The following is a 22093-nucleotide window of genomic DNA, read 5'->3' as shown; positions in this document are numbered from 1 at the left end:
AGTTCTCACGTTATGCATCTTGTCACTATGACGACAATCTGCACAATCTCTGATTAATCTTTGTATCATCAAATCCATACCAGGCCACCAGTAACTAAGTCAAATCCTGGCCTTAGTTTTGCACATGATGTCCTTCATGACCTTGGCTCATCACTGTCACTCAACTCCAGAGGCACAACAAGTCTTGTACCTCGTAACAGAATTTCATTATCATTAGAAACTTCATCTTTGATTGTCTAATAACTGGCTATATGTTGATCTCATCGTCTCAACTTTCCACCCATGCAACATAGCTTCATTCACCCGTTGCAAAACAGAGTCATTTACCACAGCTCTAACCCAAACATCATGAGATACACAACTAACTGTAATGCTGCAGACCTTCACATCATCCTCATCTACCAACACCTCTTCCACTACATAACCAAGTCTTGACAGACAATCCGCAACATTATTACGTGACCCTGGAACATAAAGCACATGAAAACAAAAATCCTGCATCCCCACAATCCATTAAAAAAAGCGCATAGAAATCATGTCAAGACCCTTCTTAGTAAAAACCTCCACTAAAGGTTTGTGATCAGTGTAGACAACAAATTCTCTACCCCACAAGAAGTTCTTAAGTTTTTTCACAGCCCAAAAAACACCCAACGCTTCCCTCTCAATGGTGGAATACTTCTCTTCAGCCCCACATAAAGTTCTCGAAATATATACCAAAGGTCTAAAATGAGAATTCCTTTCATCTTCTTGCAATAATACGGTACCCAAGCCTTTAACACTAGCATCTGTCCTCACAAAACAATCCTTCTTTGGATCAAAACATTTCAAAGATTCGACACTACCCAATTCTCGCTTGATACTTGAGAACTCAACACCACAGTCCTTGCTCCACACAAAATCAGTTTTCTTTTTAAGTAGCTTCCTCATCTCAACATTCTTTGCTGCTAAATTAGTAAAAAACGTTGTGTGAAATTCCACCATTCCCAAAAATTAAAGCAAACCACCCTTCGATTCCGGTGCACGCAACGTCATTATACTCTCAATCAATTATTTTTTTGAAAAATTCCTTTACCATTAACCTATTGACCCAAATATTCAATTTCACTTAGTCCAAAAGAGCATTTGCCCAGTTTGAAAGTCAAACCACTATCTCTAATGTTGCTTAAAACTTCTCTAACTCGACCATCATGTGTCTGCTTAGTATCACCATAAATCAATATATCATCCTGGAAACACTTAACCCCAAAAATCTCTCCAAACAACTCATACATAATATGTTGGAAAACGTTGGCTGCAGATACCAACCCAAATGGCATCGGGGCATAACAATAGGTGCCATAAGGACTGACTAAAGTTGTATAACTTTTTGAGTCAGGATGTAACCTGATCTGGTGGTAAGCAGCGGTTAAATCTAGAGTGGTGAAGAACTTCGCTCCATGCAGTAAAGTTACCATTTCAGAAATATTAGGCAATGGAAAATGATCACACACTTGTTGAGGTCCCTCAAATCAACACACAGACAGATCTCACCTGATTGCTTACGCGCTACCACGATAGATTCCACTCATTCTGAACATTCCACAGGTTCAACTCCCATCTCACACAACTTTTTTTTTTTTTTTAAACTGTTTTTATTGAGTTTTGAAAAGTTACCAACAAGAACATATGTACAGTGCAGGTAATAGCAAGACTATACATCATCATTACATAAGAGTACCAAAGGGCATTTACAACAAAGTTCAACCTATGAGAGATTCACAACCAGTGTACAGACATTACCCACCATCCCAACACAGAACATTGTGAAACCAAACATTAAACAGCTTATGCAAGTAGGAATGTGTCAAAACCATAGTTTGCCGCCCCCTGCTCAGAGGACGCAGTGAGTGTCCCCATCTCCCTCATTGTCCGCGCTGCTTATAGAGCTTATGTCCTCCCCACCAGTGAACTGTTCCAACAAAGTTCCCCAAGCCGATACATCAGTGAGTGTCCTTTCATCTCTTTGTGTCAGGCGCATATGCTGCTCCTCGGCTGCCCCCATTCCAGTAAATCCCGTAGCCAGCTGGAGACCATCGGGCTCCGGGAGCTCATCCAGCCGATTGCTACTCTACGCTTGGCCAGTACCAGTGCCAGCTGTGCCTATTTATATGGAATGCCCCGACCGCCCAGCATCCGCACTACTCTCAAGATACAGGTCATCGGCGCTGCCTCTAACCCCAATCCCGTTGCCTCTATCGCTGCTACCACTTCCTGCCAAAAGTCATATACTGCCCTGCAAGACCAGGCCAGATGAATGAAGGAAACACCAAATACACCACACCTTGGGCAGCACGCTCTACGGTGCGGGTCGATCCTGTTTAGTTGACGGGGTGCGAGATACGTTCTATGTACAAAGTTAAAATGCAACAGTTTAAACCTATGATGACATGACACCGTATGCACCAAAGATAAAGCCAAATCCCAGTCCGCATACGCTATGGGTTCCCCCAGGTCAGACTTCCATGACTTGCGTCCCAAACTGATCACACGTGGTTGATCCACACGAAGGGCTTTATAACTGGGTAATTAAATGTGTCCCCTCACCCCAGTTAATCAGACCGTTCAGCACCAAGGAGGCCTCAGGGACGACCGGGAAACCACTCCAGATCTCACGTGCCACGTTCTCAATTTTCGCATATTGCAGAAATTGACCAGGACCCAGATCAAACAAGCGTCAGTAAAAGAGAGAAAATCTCATTAGTGTGCCACCTCCCATCCTCCCAGTCTCCAAACCTCTACCGACATTAACTTCTTCATTTCCCAAAACAGTGCCAAGTCCCAGAACTTCAGCTCTCTTTCAAAAGGGGCTCGCCTGAGTACATGTCTAACTACCTGCTCCCAAATCCCAGCAGTGGTCTTGATCAGGTAGGGGGCAGCAGGGTCAGATATGCCCCCGACATCAATATGCGCCCATTGCACATTCCTGCATACAACCTCTTTTCCCAGTTATCAGTGTCCGTCATCCACTTGGCAGCATATTTCAAGTGTGCTGCGTAATAGTAGTGTCTGATGTTAGGTATCGCCATCCCGCCCCCTCAAGATCCCTCTGCAACACCGGCAGCGCCATCCTACTTCATCGACCAGCCCACACCAGAGGAATCAGCAGACTATCCAAATGATGAAAGAGCCGGACAGCCAACGGAAACAAAACGTTCTGGACCAAGTATAGACACTGTGGCAAGAGCACCATCTTAGCCACCTCAGCCCTGCCCATCACAGAGAGGCGCAACCTGTTCCAAAAGGAGTCCAAGCGTTCCAGGCCCGCTACTACTCGCTCAGCATTGTGTTTATCATGCCCAGCCATAGAGTGAGTGACCCATATACCTAAGTACCGGAAACTCTCAACCTCCCACCGAAGTCCTGCTCTAGGCAGATCAGCCTGCAAAACCCCGCTAAGGGCCCCCAAGGGGAACAGGAGTGACTTCTTCCTGTTGACTTGGAGACCAGAGACAGCCCTTAAAAACCTCCAACCTCTGCATCGGCATTGAAACATGAGGATCCCGTACATAAACCAATGCATGATCCGCATACAGGGAGATTACATGTGTAGACCATCCCACCTAGATCCCCCACAGCACCAGCTCCTTGCGAAGCCATATCGCTAATGGCTCCACCGCCAGAGCAAACAAATGAGGCGAGAGCGAGCATCCCTGCGTCGTGCCCCTGCCGATCTCCCAGGTGTTTGAGAACTCTCCCCCACCCGTACTTGTGCAGTAGGAGCAGTATACAGCAACCGCACCCAAGCGCAGAAACTGGGGCCAAACCCCATGTCCTGCAAGACCTCTAAAAGGTACCCCCACTCCACTGTGTCGAAGGCTTTTTCCAAATCCAAGGACACTAGCGCCAATTCAGTCTCGACATCTTCGGTCTTGTGCAGGATATGTGCCAAGCAACGCAAATTATAGGACGTACTACAACCAGGTATAAACCCACATTGATCCTCGTGCACGAGACCCTGAATCACCCCACGGAGCCGGGTGGCTAAGATCTTACAAAGTATCTTGACATCACTATTTAACATGGTAAGCGGGCGATACGAGAAGGGGTTTCCAGGGTCCCCCTCCCCTGGCTCTCACAAAACTTCTTAATCTCCTTTTCAAGAGAATCTCTCACCGACAAGGGAACGGCACGAACTTTAGCCACAACTGGTATTGCTCCATGTCTCAGCTTAATTTGATGCACATACCCCTTCAGACACCCTATTTCTCCGCTAAATACTTCAGGAAATTCTTTACCTGGTTGTGAGTAATCATGTTGTAGATCTAAAATTCTAAATTGATGCACAGCCATCAACTCTTTCATATACTCCTCTTTAAGCATAACAGGTGTAGAAGAATGGGGATCAAGGATGATGCAATCTGCGTGCCCTGGTGCAAACCGGGAGAAATACACAACATAGCACACCTTTGATGTGCCATACCCCCATCACTGCTGCTAAGTATATATAAGTCACCCCTAAGGCTGGCTTAAGAGCCCTAAGGCACACTACACTAGTACACTAATTGCATGACTATATCTGCACGAGTGGATATGGCCCTCTGATGCTGAGCATTGCCAATGAACCGGAAAGACATTATAAGGTACGTGCTTGTCACTCGTCAACACGAGTGACCAAGTCACATAATGACTTCAAAGAACCCTATGGTGTTTGGTATCAAACACATCGTCTTAATAAATCCAGGTTGATGCCAGCCTTGGATTTATTCAAATGTGCACCAAGAGGGCACCTTAAAGGTGCCCCCTGAACTCTTCCAGTCTCTTGGTGTGCTGACTGACTAGTTTGATCATGGACAGGTTACAGTATAAACAAGGTTTACAGTAGTACAGTTTGAAAATTAGTCAAAGGTATTTTAATATTACTGTGCACAAACTTTTTGGTCTCAATCGTAATCTGGCGTTTGCTACAGTTACCACATTTAGAATGTCCCATTAATGGAGGCAACCCCAGAGATCAGTCAGTGTAGAATTTGTCTTCTTATGTGGTAAGCTTGCACTGACCCAATGGACCTCCATGTTTTTACTTATTGGCCAAACGACACAGAAGGTCTGCATCTGTATCTGCAATGTTGCCAGTGCCCCCAAGAGCTGCCAATATCAATGCTATACTTAATAAGGAGGAACAGGAATGGATACTAGGTACCAATAGCTAGCATACCGGCTTGAACAGAATGGAGCATTGGACTGTTCTTATAGAATATCCTTAGGTTGACTGTCTTCTGCGCTATTGTCCATACTCCGTCTTGTCAGGGATTTTTAGTATATTTTTTATATGTTTTTTTTATAGACGTCTCAGAGTATGTGGTCGTCGTCTTATTCAATAACGTATTTTATGGTTTCTGTCCTCCATATGACAACAATGCCCTATGTGTTTTACACATACTGTTATTTGGCTATTAACATTACTTTAAAATATGGCAACCATTCTCTACTAGACTTTTTTGGTATCCTGTGTTTTTCTTTATCCTGTTGCAAGCTGGAGGTTGAATTTTAAATGAATATGCCGATTTGTATGTCTTTTTCTCTATTCTATGATGGTTATTTAGGCTTTTGTCCCAATTGTGAAAACAGTGCCTTGTCTGCCCTACGGATACTGTGATTTTACAATCATTAATATTTCCAAGATGGCCTCCATATTCTTGTCTCACTAGACATTGTCTGGTTAGTCTAGTTACTTATTTGACACAATATGTTTTTTCTGAACCTGTTGTAGGTTAGAGGTTGATTTTGAAATGAACATATCGATTTTCGTCTTGCGATTATTTCTCTTTTTTAAATATAATTACATTATGTATCTTTATATCGTTTGATAACATTATGATCTGTTTTCTATTCACTTTACTGATGATTTCACCCTTTTGTTAATAATTTGTTTTGATTCCCCTCTTCTCTGCCGATAATGTGTCCCATGCACTCATTTCCTCTTTTCGTACACAGTATCACTTGTAGATTGCCGCAGCACATCGCAGTTGTCTGTAGTAATTTTTTGATCATCTCAGCATGCGATGATTCACTTGTGCGCATGCACCTTCACCCAATTAACCCAGGTTGTTCCACCTCTTCAGCTGCACCCGTGCTCCCAGCCACGTACCAGTATCGCTGATATTTGACTCTAATAATTGGGTAAGCTGCCTCACTCGCCATTGTTTTGTCCCTCTGAGGATAGTTTGGGATTAAATTCCTCATTATAATTTTGGTTTCAGACGCATATTATTCTTTGCCCTGTCTGTAATTACCCTGCATTATCTCTATACATCTTCAGGTTGGTGGTATCGGTTTATTCACGTATTGGCCCAACTGCAAGTGTGTGGTAATTTAATTTCCTTCTCACTTGTCTTTTTCCTATTGTTAGCAGTGCCGGACTATTGGTGCCCTTTTGACTGTATTTTCAATACGCCCTGATATTTTTTCCTACCTGAATCGCTGGCTTGTGGACCACATTGTGGTACCGTTACGGTTCGTGTATTCCACTGCACCGTGTTTTGTGCGATTGCTTTTCGTCATCATTTTTGCCGTTACACAGCTGGCACCATTGTGCATGCTTTCAGAGGAATTTACGTTACCACGTGTTTGAGACATAACTTCTTGGTCTACACTCTTTGACTTTTCGTGTTTGGTTTGCAATAACTATCTGTTTTTTTCACCAATTCGCAGCTATGGCACGGTCATCATTGCATATCTGCACTTCAACTCTTTCTGAATGACGTGACCGTCAAATATACCTCATGTGGCTTTGCAAATGGAATCTAATGTAGCTCTCCCCTTTTTTCCCACCTCTTTCTGTTTGCTTCTCATCCTTCCTTCCACATCAGGAAATTTGTTACACATGTGGTAACTGCTTTTGTTTGTCTCAGGCATAATCCTTATGTCCTGATGATGATCCTATTAATTGGTTAAGGGATTGAAACATTGTCTAAAGTACCTTGACTCAGATTGCTGTAATTGTTCATTTGTTGATATGAGCATGAGTACTTACATGGTGCCTGTTTTCCCACTGCAATATTCTTTACTCTGGCTTAATAAATGTGTAATAATATCCATTTGGATACCAAACACAGACCTCATTGTATTCCTATGGTTTAATTGGTTTTGCATTTTGTTCACTTAGGGGACCCTTGTTCCTTTTAAAAACAATTATACCTCTGTACCTAGTACCCATGGGTCTCCATTGTATGTTATAAATGTTACCCACCCAAGTGACAATCTAGAAGTGCTGCTGCCGAAGAGCATACACAAATCGGTATATGGTACGTCATTACAGCAGATGCCAGCAGTGTTCTAGAATGTGCTCTGGAGAATTCCAGAACTGGGCACTTATTGCAAGCGATTATTGATTCAGCTTAAGTATGAAAGGTGCCATAGTCCAACATTAAAGCTGCTAGTATCTGCTACTCGTATTTGCTCTTGAGCCACCAAATAGGTAAAGGATCCCTAAAGCCTAAATTCTTATGGAATCACAGTCATGGCCCACAATGCTCTGTTAAGAACTCTGATAGAGACTCTAAAGAAATGAGTTCATCAGAGAAACTAGCCGGAGGGATGAAGCCATCAAGATTACAGGCAAGGCTGCACTCCATGCCTGAAAACCCCTGGTAGCCGACAGAAATATGGGATCCCAGTCCCCATTTACACGGCAACGGAATACCAGTTATCTGGGCTTATGCATGGTGACTTTCGATCTCAACCAGGAGTGGAATTGCTGCTGGCATGCATAATTTGGACTCAACCTGGCCTAAGTCCTAGCAAAATAAGATAATGCTTGCTGTAGAGCAGGAAGATATTGAAGCACCCACAGTAAAGATAAGGGATTCCTGTGGTTGATGAAGGCTCCTGTGGTTGATGAAGGCTCAAGGTGGGAGAAGATTTCACCTACACTTCCTATCAAACAGGTGACGAGAACTGCGCCCCAGCTCACATTCACGTTGCCCAGCTGGCTCTGCCTTCGCTTGCTTTGAGGAAGTGATCTAAAAACTATTCTAGCCTTGATGATGGAAATGGTGATTAGCCATAGCACAGTGTCAGGCTTGAGGGTATATTGGTGTACGTTGTACCTGTTCCTATAACAGGCATATGATACGGAGGACCTTCAGGTGCAGAGGTGCAACCCCATGTGTTTGGCACTGGACACGTTTACATATCTGAGAATTATGGTTTATCATACCAACATAACAATGTGGGACAAACTCTGGCGGTGCTGTGGACGTCAATGGCATTCTGGAGCACGCTCCCACTGTTGAATATGGGTAGGATTGCACGGTCCAAAATAATTATGCTGTCATGCCTCCTGTATTCCTTCACAAATGTCTAAATAATTGTCTTGATAAGCTTTTTCAGAGAATTGAGTTTGCCACTGGTTGCTTTAATAAGGGGTTTGGGAGGAAGCAGATTATCAGAAACCCCTAACTGAGGGAGAATTAGAGGTATTCATTTCGAGCTAAACTAAATTGCCACGCAGCTGCAGTGGGTAACAAAATGGTTCTTGGAAGAGTTGAGCACAGAAGCTCACTTCCTGCAAAATGAGATCTCCTCCCATGACAGAGGAGACACTCTGGGAAAAGGCAAAAGGTGGATCATTCCCTATGATTGTTCAAACAGCCATGTACTGTTGGAAGCTCTTTCTAAAAGTCACACACGCATATACGGAGCATAAGCCTCACAGCTTCTGCTGTGGTGCCTCTTGAGGCTCTACAGACAACAAAGGGTCAGTGTGCAGCAGGATAGGGATTTATATGCAACAAACACTCAGTACACCTTTGAAGAGATTAGGGAGGATTCAGACTGCGGTCAAATTGGCAGTGGAAACCTGAAACCACAATACAGATGAGGCAGAGATGCAGCCAATACTAGCCAAGGCCATTGGATAGTGACCGCTATTTACAGAGTGCTGAATGTAACATATTGGACCTGCAGATGTCTCATTTAAGTGGGAAACTGATTTTGGTGTGGAACTGTTGGATGTAAGAAAAGGATGTATATCATCAGGTGGAAATCAAAAAGGGCTCCAGTGACTGAGGTCTGATTAAGGGAAACACAAGTGGTTGGAGGCTGAGTGCACATTGATTAGACTGGCACCGGCAGATACCAGACTTGTGAGCAGCCTGTGACTCGACAATGCTAAACCTCAAAAGACTAGCGTTCATGGTCCACCATTAGTAGTGTATGACCTATATTCTGACTGTTAGGAGAGATGCACAAAATACTGGTCGCAGAGCTGATGCTGTGGATTCTTGTAACTGAGATGACATTAATTGTGGCAGGGTAGACAAATGGCCCTAAAACCCTAAACTGGCCATGAGGCTGCCCCAAGTTCACAAATGTCCTATCTGTTCTTATTGTGAAGCCCCACTTGAAAGTGGACTACTGAAAAGTTATTGGGATAGGTATGTCCGGAGTAGAGAATTTTTTTTCACCACTTTGATGATCAAACTCCTTGAACTGCCAAATGTCAGTCATAGCCCACATACATCTGCTTTGGGGATGATTTGATGTTCCAGGATCAGACAGTGGTCTTACAAAAACTCTCTCCCTTGATGTAACCCAGAGAGAGTTAAAGAATTGTCAGAGCTGGAATTCTTCGCAAAGCATCTTGTCACTGCTGTGAACGGTGAGTTTGAGTCTGGTGCCTTGGTCAGCTTAAGGTAATTTTACCAACACATTAATGCACTAAATGAAAAGCCTGCTGCTGATTCAGTTTTTCTTGAAAATTGTCCAGTAATCAGGTCTGGGTATGTTTTTTTTTTTTTTTTTTTTTTTGTTTTTTTTTTAACAACTTATCCAATGACCAGTTCAGAAGGAAAATTGGACGGAATTCTTAAGGGGCAACTTCATGAAGGAAAGACACTCACCCAAGGCATTTTGACTCCATTGGTTTAGTTGTTGAGGTAGGCTCACAACTATGGCCCCTGCATGAATATAATTGTACTGTGGTTCTGCATTCCAGAATAGATGTAATTATGATAGGGCTTGGAAACAAAATGAAGGATGTGTTTGCTGATTAAAAAATAAAAAAAAAGTTCTGGACTCTTGTATTGCATGACTAACCTAGGCATATGTTTGATAATCCTATCCGAGATGGGCTTTTGAATTTTGTATATTTATAAGATACCTTTTCTTTGTACATTGGTCCCTAACCCCATTAACATAACGTCTAGTTTGTGATGGACAAACATTTGTGCTTTTTGAATGCCCCTCAGCCCTTGACAGTGCATTGTGAGCTACAAAATGAGCAGATAAAGGTGTAGTAGCTATCCCTCTGCTTTCCCCTGGAAAGATAGTTTACAAAAAGGCTGCTTTTCAGCTTTTCACATCTTCAAAGTTGACCCCCAACCCCAGAAGAGGTGAAAGAGTTCTGCCTGTAAACTATGCAAGGCCACAATGTATGTCAGCATGTGACCAGGCATATTCAGGTGTGCAAAGCATTGATATGATAGTTTCTATAAAATATTGCCAAATATCTCTCTTCTTAGGCAGAAAGCACAGAGTATTTGCTTAGATTGTAAGAATCTTCATTTTTCAGCAAAAGGGAATCTTTTTCGCTTAAGCAATCACAATTGTAATAAGCAAAACAGACTTCCTGCAAACACAGTGGGTTCCAAATGGTACATTCTTGAAGCACCCAGATCCACTAAGGACAAAAGTATTGCTTGACTTTCACAATGAAAACCCATTTATGAATACATATGGGCCTCTTTTGAGATAAACAAGGGATACTTTTTCCTATATCTTTTCAACTCCATGCCCTTCTCTCAATATATAGAATCTCTCTGAACTTCTAAGTGAAGTGTAGAAGGTGACATGGCCAGCTAATATATGCGGATCATAAAGATGTAAATCCTTGCATTATCTACAGATGTGTCCTACTATGTTAATCCACTCCCTTTGAATTTATTAGTCAGCAGAGAATACATTTTAGACAACTACAAGCATTGATACCCAACAGGCGTCACGGGCTACTCGTCGTTTATGACTCTGGCCAACTAGAACTGCAGAGTGGTCTTGATCCTTGTAGGTTCTGCCTTGACCAAGGTAGGGGTAGCCACGGTGCTGCTGATGATGGAACTCCAAAGGAGTCCCAGAGGAAAAAACCCCAAAGGGGAAAAACCTCTGCAGCAGGAACTCCCTAGAACACAAATAAGCAAAAAGGTAAGTCTTCCAACAAGAAAATAATACTGGGAGAAACTGAAACAAGCGAGGGAAAAAACTGGACAAAAAACAACCGGAGCGAAGATCACCACCAAAGGAAGTGTTGCAGCGCAAGGAGAACAAGAATCACACTCTTTATAAATCCAAAATCCGAAATGACCAACAAGAAGAAAAAAGACACCATATTGGATTTGGGAAAAAACCATAGGAGAATATAGAGAAAGATGCCATTTTGGAAAAGGCTCCTAAAGCATGCGGGGAAAAAGAAAGGCATGCTGGGATAAAGAAGAACATGGCTGCTAAGTGTAAAAACGAGGAAAAGGAGAAAGAAGAGAAGAGAAAAAGAAGAGAGGAACAGGCTGCACCAGGTGAGTGAGGGGTCGGGGGAGGGGTGCCCATGCCTAATGTCAAAGGAACCCGAGCCCAAAACTCGCCGCGGCACTATGCCCGCTTTGGGGCCTCATGCAGGGAAATACAAAACAGAAGGGGCGCAGTACGCCTGCCCGCCAGAAACATGAACCATGGCAGCGCCCGAGCCGAACGTTCAACTCGCAACGGGTGGTATTTATCTGCTCTGGACTGCAACATGAAGAAGGAACCTTTAACCAGGAAGAGGGCTTTCTGGGTTACCGTTTTCCACAAGGTTAGGTTCGTGCCTAGTACATGGAAGCCCTACTATTGTCACCTGGTGCAATAGAAGATGTAACTGTACTGTTTGGTACAGGTAAATTAGTCCTCCCTGAAACAAATAACAAGACCAAGGCCCTTGTGACTCAGATGGTGAGGTGGTGTTGAGGAAGTGAGCTGGCCAGAAGCCACAAGACTCTTTTAGTTCTGCTGGCCAGAAACCTGCTCGGAACAGAATCAAAGACATATAGGTGACAATCCAGGACTGGGAGTGTGACGAGCTGATGCTGTTTCAAATCGACCATTCCATTTCTTTGCTAAGTGGGAGTTAGTAGCACCCTTATTCCACCTAAGAGGTATGCAAGAGTTTCTGCCTCTCACAATCGGCCTTGGGCCAATTCCTACTGACTGGGTCTGGTTTCTTTGATTCCAAAACAATTTAAACTACATCTGCAGGTGCTGTGGTTCCAAAGATTTTGTCATTTCAAGAAATGAATGGCCTCTAAACCTAACACTCAGTTCCCTAGTTGCTGCTGGTATCTTATGGGTCCATCCAGTGCGCGAGGGTAAAAGTGTTTCTCCCTTACCTGTAAAATTTGGCTGCAACCAACCATTTACTTTATACAAGCCTGTAACGCACCAGTGGTTTCCCTGCTTGTGATGGTGGCTTTGAAACCAGTTGAAGTAGTAACTGTTTCAGGTGCCATTCTTCTCACAACAACCTTGGGAGCCTGGTGGTCACAATAAATGAGCATGACAACTTAGACTCCGAACTAGATTTGGACACTATAAATAACTTGTTCGTGGGTGGTAGGCTTTTGAATGTTTCAAATAGTTTTGTGCCTTGTGACATTTTAGGCACCTGTCTGCTTCCTTGGCTTCAGACCTGCTGAGTTATTCCCCCTTTCAGTTAGGTCAGAACAAAGAGCAACATATTGTATTATTCTTGCTTCAGAGTATCTTTTTATCACCTGTGATGGAAGACAGTGGAAAGTATTCAATGTTTTCTAGCACTTTCAATTATAAACAAACTTGATAAGGCTTTTTCGGGTATGAATTATATTAAATTATAATCAGATAGGCTGCAAAAATCACAGTCCTGCCATACAAACTAAAACATCTGGCCATTAATTTTACATCTTCACCGAAAGAGAGTGTCATATGGAAGGTTAAACTGTGTGGAACCTATTCTGTCAGTTTTAAACTGAGCATCATCACAAAGTCAAAGGAACTTGAAATTGGAGAATAAGCAGAAAGTAATTGAGGCAAAAGATTGGGGAATTGAAATTCTGAGAATGAGTGAACTGCGTAATTCAGGATCGACAATTAGATCGACTCCCATCAACTTAATTCAGTAATGAGCTCACTCTTTCCAAGAATGAATCTCACTTGAAGATTAGCTTGAATTATTCTGATCCAGGGTGCCCCCTTTTAGTTCCAGGTCTAGTGGTCTTGTTAATATGGGCTCATCAGAGGAAAGCTGGGGTAGCACTATGTGCCATCAAAGTGTACGATCTTTGGGCTTCAAGAGAAAAAAGTCCTCCACTATTGTTTTGGCCTGCTGGATAATTGTGTTAGTTTGAAAAGCCTTATTCACAGCCACTAAAAGAAAACACTCATGTTCATGGATATGCAACAGCAGTGTTGTACATGAATAGATCAAGCGTCCCGTGTTGTTGGCCTACAGGCTTGTGATTCTGGGCTTTGAAGAAAAACGTTGTCTTTAACTGGCATCAACCAAGCTTGCAAGCAAAACTTGGAAGAAGTTTAATTCAGCAGGTTACTTCATTATCAGTGTTGGAACTGGCCCCTTTTTGCAGGGTTATCCCCAAACTGTTTGCCTCTGACCTCCTGTTTTTGACTGTGTGCTGCATTTAGTTTTTGCTGGCTTTTGGACTCTGGGCACTTTACCACTGCTGACCAGTGCTAAAGTGCAAGTAATCCCTTTGTAAATTGTATTGGTGATTGATTTATCCATAATTTGCATATTTGCTTTACTGTGTTTCCAGGGCCTGTAAATCAAATGCTAGTGGTGGGCCTGCATCACTGATCGTGCAACCCACATGAGAAGCACTGCAAACATGTCTCAAACCTGCCACTGCAGTGTGTGTGTGTGTGTGTGTGCAATTTAAACTTCCATTTCAAACTGGCAAGTGCACCCTCTTGCCAGGTCCAACCTTCCCTTTTACTACATATAAGTCACCCCTAAAGTAGGCCTGAGGCAGCCCCATTAGCAGGGTGCAATATATTTAGAAGGTAGGACATGTGCTGGTATATATTACATGTCCTGATAGTAAAATACTGTTATATTCGGTTTTCACTATTGCATGGCCTATCTGTATTTCATAGGATAACATGGGGAATGCCTTGAAATATCTTTTAAGCGTAATGTCCCTTTGGGAGCAGATAGAGGTCTGGAGTTTAGGGTCTCTGAATTCACGATTTAAAACTGCATCTTTTGGTGAAGTTGTTTTTGAGTGGTAAGTTTGAAAATTACACTTTTAGAAAGTGGGCATTTTCTTGCTTAACCATTTTCTGCCTCTGCCTGTCTGTGGAATACACATGTGGGTCAGGATGACAGTTGGGCTGTTTGTGCTTTCACTCTAGACAGTCACACAAAGGAAGCAGAGGTGTGCCCTGTATATCCTGATGGACCATCACCAGGCCGATGGGTCTTCCAGTGGTGGGAGGACTGACACTTGTACCTGAAAAGGGCTGTGCTCTGCCCTTGCACAAATCAGTCTCCAACCCCCTGGAGTGTGTCTGGGGCCAGGGAAGGGCAGCGTCTTGTGCACTACAAAGTCTTCCTGTTGAAGTTTCCCTACTTTGAAGACAGAAAGGGGTATGTGTACTGGACCTCTGACACCACATAGTTAGAATCCTTCTGGGCCGAGTACATTCTGCCAGGAAGAAGAGCTTGATGCTGTAAGAGGGACTGCCACCCTGTTGCTTTTCTGTTTTGGCCTGCTGCTTGCTGCTTCAGTCCTGGAATTGAAAGGACTGGACTTTCCTTTCTACATCCTGCTTCCAAAGGTTCTCCAAGGGCTTGGACTGAGTTTTCTCCTGTTATGAAGTCTCAGGGACATCGAAGACTTGACCTGCCAGTGCCTGGGCTCTCTTGCTGAGAGTCCTGACTTGCAAAGTGGTACCAAATCCAGTTCTTGGGCCCTTGGGAGTGATTTCTGGTGTAATGAGGAGGAAACAAGTACATCGATGTCCAGAACGACTTCAGGACTGGTGCTGCTCTCTGACTCTGACTCCACACTGATGCCTGCACCGGACCCGCATTCCCTGCAGAGTGCTACAACCGTTACCTCCACCGCAGGACCTTTGAAGTCCCACCACAGTGTGACTCCAGAGCGCCATGTCACCAACGTCCTTGACCCTCGCCTCTCACTCCACAGCAGCACCTTTGGCCCTGTTGAGTGATCATCACACCGCAAAGTCGACACCTTGCATCTTCTATTGACCCTACCTTGTTGTACAGAACCAACGACTCTCTGCCATTGCCACATCAACTCCCCTGCAACTGTGAGGAACCGACGCCTCACCTCCGTTTCCTACCAGTAATGAATCAACGCATCACCTTCCCAGTGGCAGTAAGGAACCGACGCCGCACCAACCCCAGCGATGCATCACCCTGACTCCGTGCACGTCTTTGTTTCCTCATCATTTTCGAAGGTAAGGTACTGTAACCAGGGTTTTTGTGGCTCCATAACCGGCCCCCACGCATGTGGAGTCAGACTGTTGGCTACGACTCTGTCAAGATGTTGTGATAGCCCCAGTTGGAGCTATTGTGTTTCTAAGTGAAATACTACATATATTCCTTAAAACATTGTATCTTTACTGGTAAAAGTCGGATTTTTGTTGTTTTAGTCTTGTTTTACTTACATAAATATTGGCTATTTTTCTAAACTGGTGTGGAGTCCTTTCATAGTGTTTTCACTGTGTTACTGTGTGTGCAAAAAGTTTATACATTGCCTCTGAGTTAAGCCTAACTGCTTGAGCCAAGCTACAGAGAGGGTGAGCATGGGTTATCTTCGCTGTGCGACTTCCTTACCCTGACTAGAGTGAGGGTCCCTACTTGGACAGAGTGCAAAACAACTGCCAACTAGAGACCCCATTTCTACCAATCAGCACCTGTGGTACCTGCACTAGGAATTAGCAGAGATACTTTGGAAGAAACCTGGTCTGGGAGTCAGGCTATAATGTTCCGATTGGAGCAGGACTAGGACAGTTTTCAATATGGCTGTTTCTTTTGTGTGACATAGTGGACGAAAAACAATAGACTGAAATGTGGCCCAGTTGATCATCAGTGGTTCAGGTTAGTTGAAGCATTCCAATCCTCCTATCATTGTCTTGTTTATTGCAGTAGATGCCTGAAACGCAAAAACAATGCCCAGACTTCAGTCTCTTTTTCACCATAAGTCTCAAGCTATAACTCACTGACAAGGCCTAAGTAGACCAAAACTGTGCTGGGGTTGCTTGTGATACCTTCTAGTAGGAACAAGGTCTGGCATTTCAGGCAGGACCCTGGCTTATTTTCATATGGCTGTGCACTGTCTAGAGTCGCATAGGTAGCAAAAATAAATGGACAGGAATGCAGGCCTTGCGTTTATCAGTGCCATGGTTGAATCATTTTGCTGATATTGTGTTTGCCATGTGTAGTTTTGTTCTGCCTCACAACAATTAATATTGTTCATGTTACATTTAATGGCAGATGTTCGTCACCTGCCTGGGTCAGTTGATTTGTGTAGTTTTCACTCTTCTCCATTTTTATTCCAAGTTACCTTGCAAGGCTCAGAGAAACCCTATTTCTTATCATACATTTTTTCTATCTTGGCTTAGAAGGACCTGAATCTCTAGTGTATGGTCCCTGAGAAATTGATCACTTCCCTTCCTTCTTTTTCAACAGTGATGGCGAATATTTGACCTTTACCCTTAGCAGTGTTCCACTAATCAGTAATGGAATAAATGGGTCTGTTTATGTAATTTGGCTGTTGAGAGAAAATATCCCATCTTGAGCTGTCATTTATGTCCTTTTTTTGTTTTCCCTGTTGAAACATTTGGGGTTTCAGGTTTACTCAACTTGGAATTAATTTTTCACAAATGTTTTGATGTTATTTGTCATATTTCCCCACGTCAGACAGCCTTATCACATTAAAGTGTTGTTTTAAAACGTTTGCTCAAGCCTTTTAAACATACAGCTTGCATTGAAATTAAAATTAAACTAAAAATGGAACACTGCCTTCTTCATAGAGAATAAGTTATCAGGGAGGGAGAGCATGTTCTAGCTCTTGTTGCCAAGTGACTTTATCTGGTTTTCCACAAGGATACGTTGTTGATTATAGATCATCCTTTTTCTCCAAAGCTCTCATCAGACTTTCTTTCAAACTAAGAAATATGTTTCTCTGCCTTATTTTCTGGTTTAGCATCTGAAGCAAAATAGTTCTATATAACCTGGATTAACACACACTTCTCCAGAATCTGTGGTCCTCTAAATAAGGGCTACAGAGTACCAGCTTTAGTGTGATTTGTACTGTTGTTGTCTTGTTTCATATTGGCATGCCATTGTTCAGAACTCTTGCTTTGTTTAAAATATGGCTTAATTACTATTCATATTGTCCTCCTCTATCAGGCCGAGATGACAAGAAAGCAGACTGTATTTTATACTATGGTTTTGGAGACATCTATAGAGTTAGCTCAATGGTAGTGATGGAGAATGTTGGACAGAAGAAGCTGTATGAGATGGTGTCGTACTGTCTGAATTGGAACAGGTAAGTTGTTCTAGCTTTTCTCAGAGCACACTTGTACATCCCTAAACGTAAATTATGTTTACCTTAAATAACACAATAAGGTCCATATTTTGTATATAATATACAGTTTATTTTAATATCAATTTCCTGAAAAGTGGCTGACTATGGAATTTGAAAACAAAAGGCCTAAGGTGTGTAGCCTTGAGTATTGATCTTGAATTCTTCATGTGTTTTGTACCTGAGCTGTCCCATTGTGTGCCGAGCTTTCTCATGACTAATGGTAGTTTCAATTTCTGTTGAGAAGATTCTGTACATTGTTCACTACAGCTATAATGCACTCACTCTATACAAAAAAGTTCTGTACCTTATTTTACTTTCTGTGGTCTCATTTTCCATACACGCTGATTTGGCCACAACAAATACATATCTCTTTTCGGAGCATTTGCATGGTGCTCCCAATAAACACAAAAAATGCAAAAGAGTATTTGGCTATTCCAGCACAATATTTAACTAAGGACCTGTGTTGAGGTTAGGAGGCAGGGTCTTCATACAAGAGTCTGAATCTTCTCAGGTAGAGTGAATGTGTTTTGTCATGATAGGCCCTTCGGTTACAGAAACAGTAGGTAGGTCCTGTTAGGGCTCCATTCGCCATCCAATTGTAACTCTCTCCTAGCTCCCGCTCCACTCCACACACCAACATTCCATTCCATTACATCTTTCTCTCTCAGCATTCCAGACGCTAGCTCAGACATACATGGAATGGGTCCACACATGATATTACACAGATTTAGAAGAGGGCAGTAATGCAGAATCGACCATGGAGCTGACATAAACCTCCGAAGGCCTGCCTTCCTGTCAGAACCTCCAATCGAATCTCCGACTACACTTCTTTTAAATTCTGTTATAAACAATACCATGAGTTTTGTCTGCCCTTATTAGTTGAACTGAGAAGGGGGGGGGAAGACGTTCCCCAGATATTACACCAAATGAGACATGCGGTCTGGAACAAGTGTTCCCCTTATCAATAAGTCAAAGCCCTCCAGAAACATGCCTAGATAATTTATAAAAGGTGTAGTTCAAATTCAGATCTCAAATTTTCTTGACTATATGTCTAGGATCTCTCCTCTAGTGCCTATAATCTATACACCATATTCCTAAAAGTAGATCAAACATTTTCATCCCTGATAACGTTTAGTATTGGAAGACCACCCCCTCAACCCTTCAGGAGAGTGGTCCTTCCTCCCAGATATCCTGAAAGATACCATCTGAAGACAAACTTGTTTATTGCTGGCATCTAGAGAAGCTGATGCTTCCTGCCTGGAAGTAAGAGCTGAGTACCCGAGGAAAATTGCTACAGCAGTACATTTGCCTTTCTCAGGCAACACTTCCTCACAGCTCTTCTGATAACAACAAAGTGAGCTGTCATCAAGATATGCAGTATGCCGCTTCTTAACAAGACTCTGCAATCTGCAAGTTGCTCTATGAAAGAAATTGACGCGCCTACCCTGAGAGTTTTAAACAGTTGAGTCTCTTCTGATCAACCCTCAGCATTATTTTTAACATCACTCTTGGACATCGTGCACCACTATCAACTTGACAATGGCATCCTGATCCCTTTTTGCTTTAATAAATACATTTTGTATTAAAGACAAACTATAAATTGACCATTGTCCACAGGTTGAGCTTGCCATAAACTGTCCCACGCATGAGCCCACAATCAATCTGCCTGGCAATTTGGAGTCAATTAACCTCAAAAGGATCTGATGGACCGAGAACACAGTCGACTCAATCGAACGTACTGCGGTACAAATATTACAATGGTCATGCAATTATAATAAGTCTCCGATTACTAGCTGGAAATCTATTTTGATCACTCTTTTAAATTCTTATTTGTCACTCAGCCACCCCAAGCAAAATAGGACTGCAGTCCTCTCTTTAGTCCGCAAAAAAATACTTTCCTCTCCCACTTTTTTGGACACTAAAAAGAAGCTGAATAGTGTCATGCACATATTGAGGCAAGCTCCAAATAACCAAGCTAGGCTGGAAAATAAGTGACACTCGAAAAAGATGTACAAAAAACGTGTGGGAGGAAAGACACTCCTCTGAAAGGATCTTTCCCTCAGTATAAAATCAAATTACAGAGATTTTTGGAGAATGGTAAAAGTCTTATATAGCTCTGAAAGTGACAAATGACTCAACCTATTCAGAATCAAGCTGGGCATAGTGTTTAAACACCGTTTTATGCCCTACAACAGACAATAACGTTCTGTTAGCACAGGAAGTCAATCAATTTGAGAGGCTTCTTTCTTTGCATTCATAAACTTTAAAGTTTCACAACCCACGTTTTCAGACAACAAGCTACCTTTCACTCATGGACAAGTTCTAAAAGAGAAATTGGGTGGTCTATGCTATGGCACACCAGGACCGAATGGAATTCCGCAGACACAGTACAAAGTCAACCCCACTCTTTGGGTCAATGCCATAACCTCAGTTATCAACAGTGCCATGGAGCTCCAAGCAATCCCTGACTCCCGGAGAGTAATAGTGATTACTCCCACCTACAAAGGAGGAGCAATGCAGCAACCAGAAAACTACAGACTAATTGATCTCTTAGACAACGAGACCAAGTACTTCGCCAGGCTGCTTTTTAAGGAGCGAACTGAGTGGGCGACTGAGGAAACAATTATACCACAGAAACAAATTGATTTAACCCCTTCGCTGCCAGGCCTTTTCCCCCCTCAGATGACAGGCCTTTTTTTGGCTATTTGGGGCAGTTTGCACTTAGGCCCTCATAACGTTTTGTCCACATAAGCTACCCATGCCAAATTTGCAACCTTTTTTCCAACATCCTAGGGATTCTAGAGGTACCCAGAGTTTATGGGTTCCCCTGAAGGAGACCAAGAAATTAGCCAAAATACTGCAATTTTTGTTTTTGTTTGTTTTGCTTTTTTTTTAATGGGGAAAAAGGGCTGCAAAAGAAGACTTGGTTTTTTTTCACTGAAAATGGCATCAATAAAGTGTTTGTGGTGTTAAAATCACCATCTTCCTAGCTTTCAGGAACAGGCAGACTTGAATCAGAAAAATATATTTTTCAACAAAATTTGGCATTTTACTGGGACATACCCCATTTTTTACTATTTTTTTATGCTTTTAGCCTCCTTCCAGTTTGTGACGGAAATAGGTGTGAAACCAATGCTGGATCCCGGAAAGCAAAACATTTCTGAAAAGTAAACAGAATTCTGAATTCAGCATGGGGTCATTTGTGTACATCCTACAAGGTTTTCCTACAGAAAATAACAGCTGAAATAAAACAATATTGAAATTGAGCTAAAAAAAACAGCCATTTTTCTCCACATTCTACTTTGTATCTTTTTCCTGCGATGTCAGATTTGTGAAAGAAATATACCATTACATCTGCTGGACTCTTCTGGTTGCGGGGATATATAGGGCTTGTAGGTTTATCAAGAACCCTAGGTACCCAGACCCAATAAATGAGATTCGCCTTGCATTGGGTTTCATTCTATACTGGGTATACAGCAATTCATATGGTGAAATATAAAGAGTGAAAAATAGGTATCAAGAAAACCTTTGTATTTCCAAAATGGGCACAAGATAAGGTGTTGAGAAGAAGTGGTTAATTGCACATCTCTGAATTCTGGGGTCCCCACAATAGCATGTGAACTACAGGGTATTTCTCAAATAGACGTCTTTTTTACAACTGTCTTACTTTTGGAAGGAAAAAATGTCAAGTCAAGGGGCAATAACATTTGTTCTGCTATTCTGTGTTCCCCCAAGTCTCCCGATAAAAATGGTACCTCACTTGCGTGGCTAGGCCTAACGCCCACAACAGGAAACGCAACATGGACACATCACATTTTTACATTGAAAATTGACAGGTTTTTTGGAAAGTACCTTTCTGTGGATTTTGATTTCTAGCTCAGCCGGCACCTAGGGAAACCTACCAAACCTGTGCATTTTTTAAAACTAGACACGTAGGGGAATACAAGATGGGGTGACCTGTGGGGCTCTCACCAGGTTCTGTTACCCAAAATCCTTTGCAAACCTCAAAATTTGCCCCAAAAAACACATTTTTCTCACTTGCGTGGGTAGGCCTAGTGCTCGCGACAGGAAAGGCCCCAAAACACAACATAGACACATCACATTTTCCCAAAGAAAACAGAGAAGTTTTTTGCAAAGTGCCAAGCTGCGGATTTTGGTCTCTAGCTCAGCCGGCTCCTATGGAAACCTACCAATCCTGTACATTTTTTAAAACACCTAGGGGAATCCAGGATGGGGTGACCTGTGGGGCTCTCACCAGATTCCGTTCCCCAGAATCCATAGCAAACCTCAAAATGTGGCCTAAAAAAACTTTTTCAAATTTCGGTGACAGAAAGTTCTGGAACCTGAGAGGAGCCACACATTTTCTTCCACCCAGCGTTCCCCCAAGTCTCCCGATTAAAAATGGTACCTAACTTGTGTGGGTAGGCTTAGTGCCCGCAAAAGGAAATGCCTCAAAACACTATCTGGACACA

The 22093-nt window shown here is 42.7% G+C and overlaps 1 protein-coding gene across 2 annotated transcripts in view; it reads left to right on the top strand.

Annotated features, from left to right (window-relative positions):
- The window catches only part of RECQL (RecQ like helicase), a 162671-nt gene that overhangs the window by 90233 nt on the left and 50345 nt on the right, over nucleotides 1-22093 (top strand). For both annotated transcript variants that reach the window (XM_069228534.1, XM_069228532.1), the window contains exon 11: nucleotides 17444-17582. In XM_069228534.1, the coding sequence (XP_069084635.1) occupies nucleotides 17444-17582 (139 nt within the window). The remainder of the gene's footprint in view (nucleotides 1-17443; nucleotides 17583-22093) is intronic.

This window comes from Pleurodeles waltl, chromosome 4_1, assembly GCF_031143425.1.
Source record: "Pleurodeles waltl isolate 20211129_DDA chromosome 4_1, aPleWal1.hap1.20221129, whole genome shotgun sequence".
NCBI lineage: Eukaryota > Metazoa > Chordata > Amphibia > Caudata > Salamandridae > Pleurodeles > Pleurodeles waltl.
Note: the sequence above shows the minus strand (reverse complement) of the source record. Positions and strands in the feature narration are given on the sequence as shown.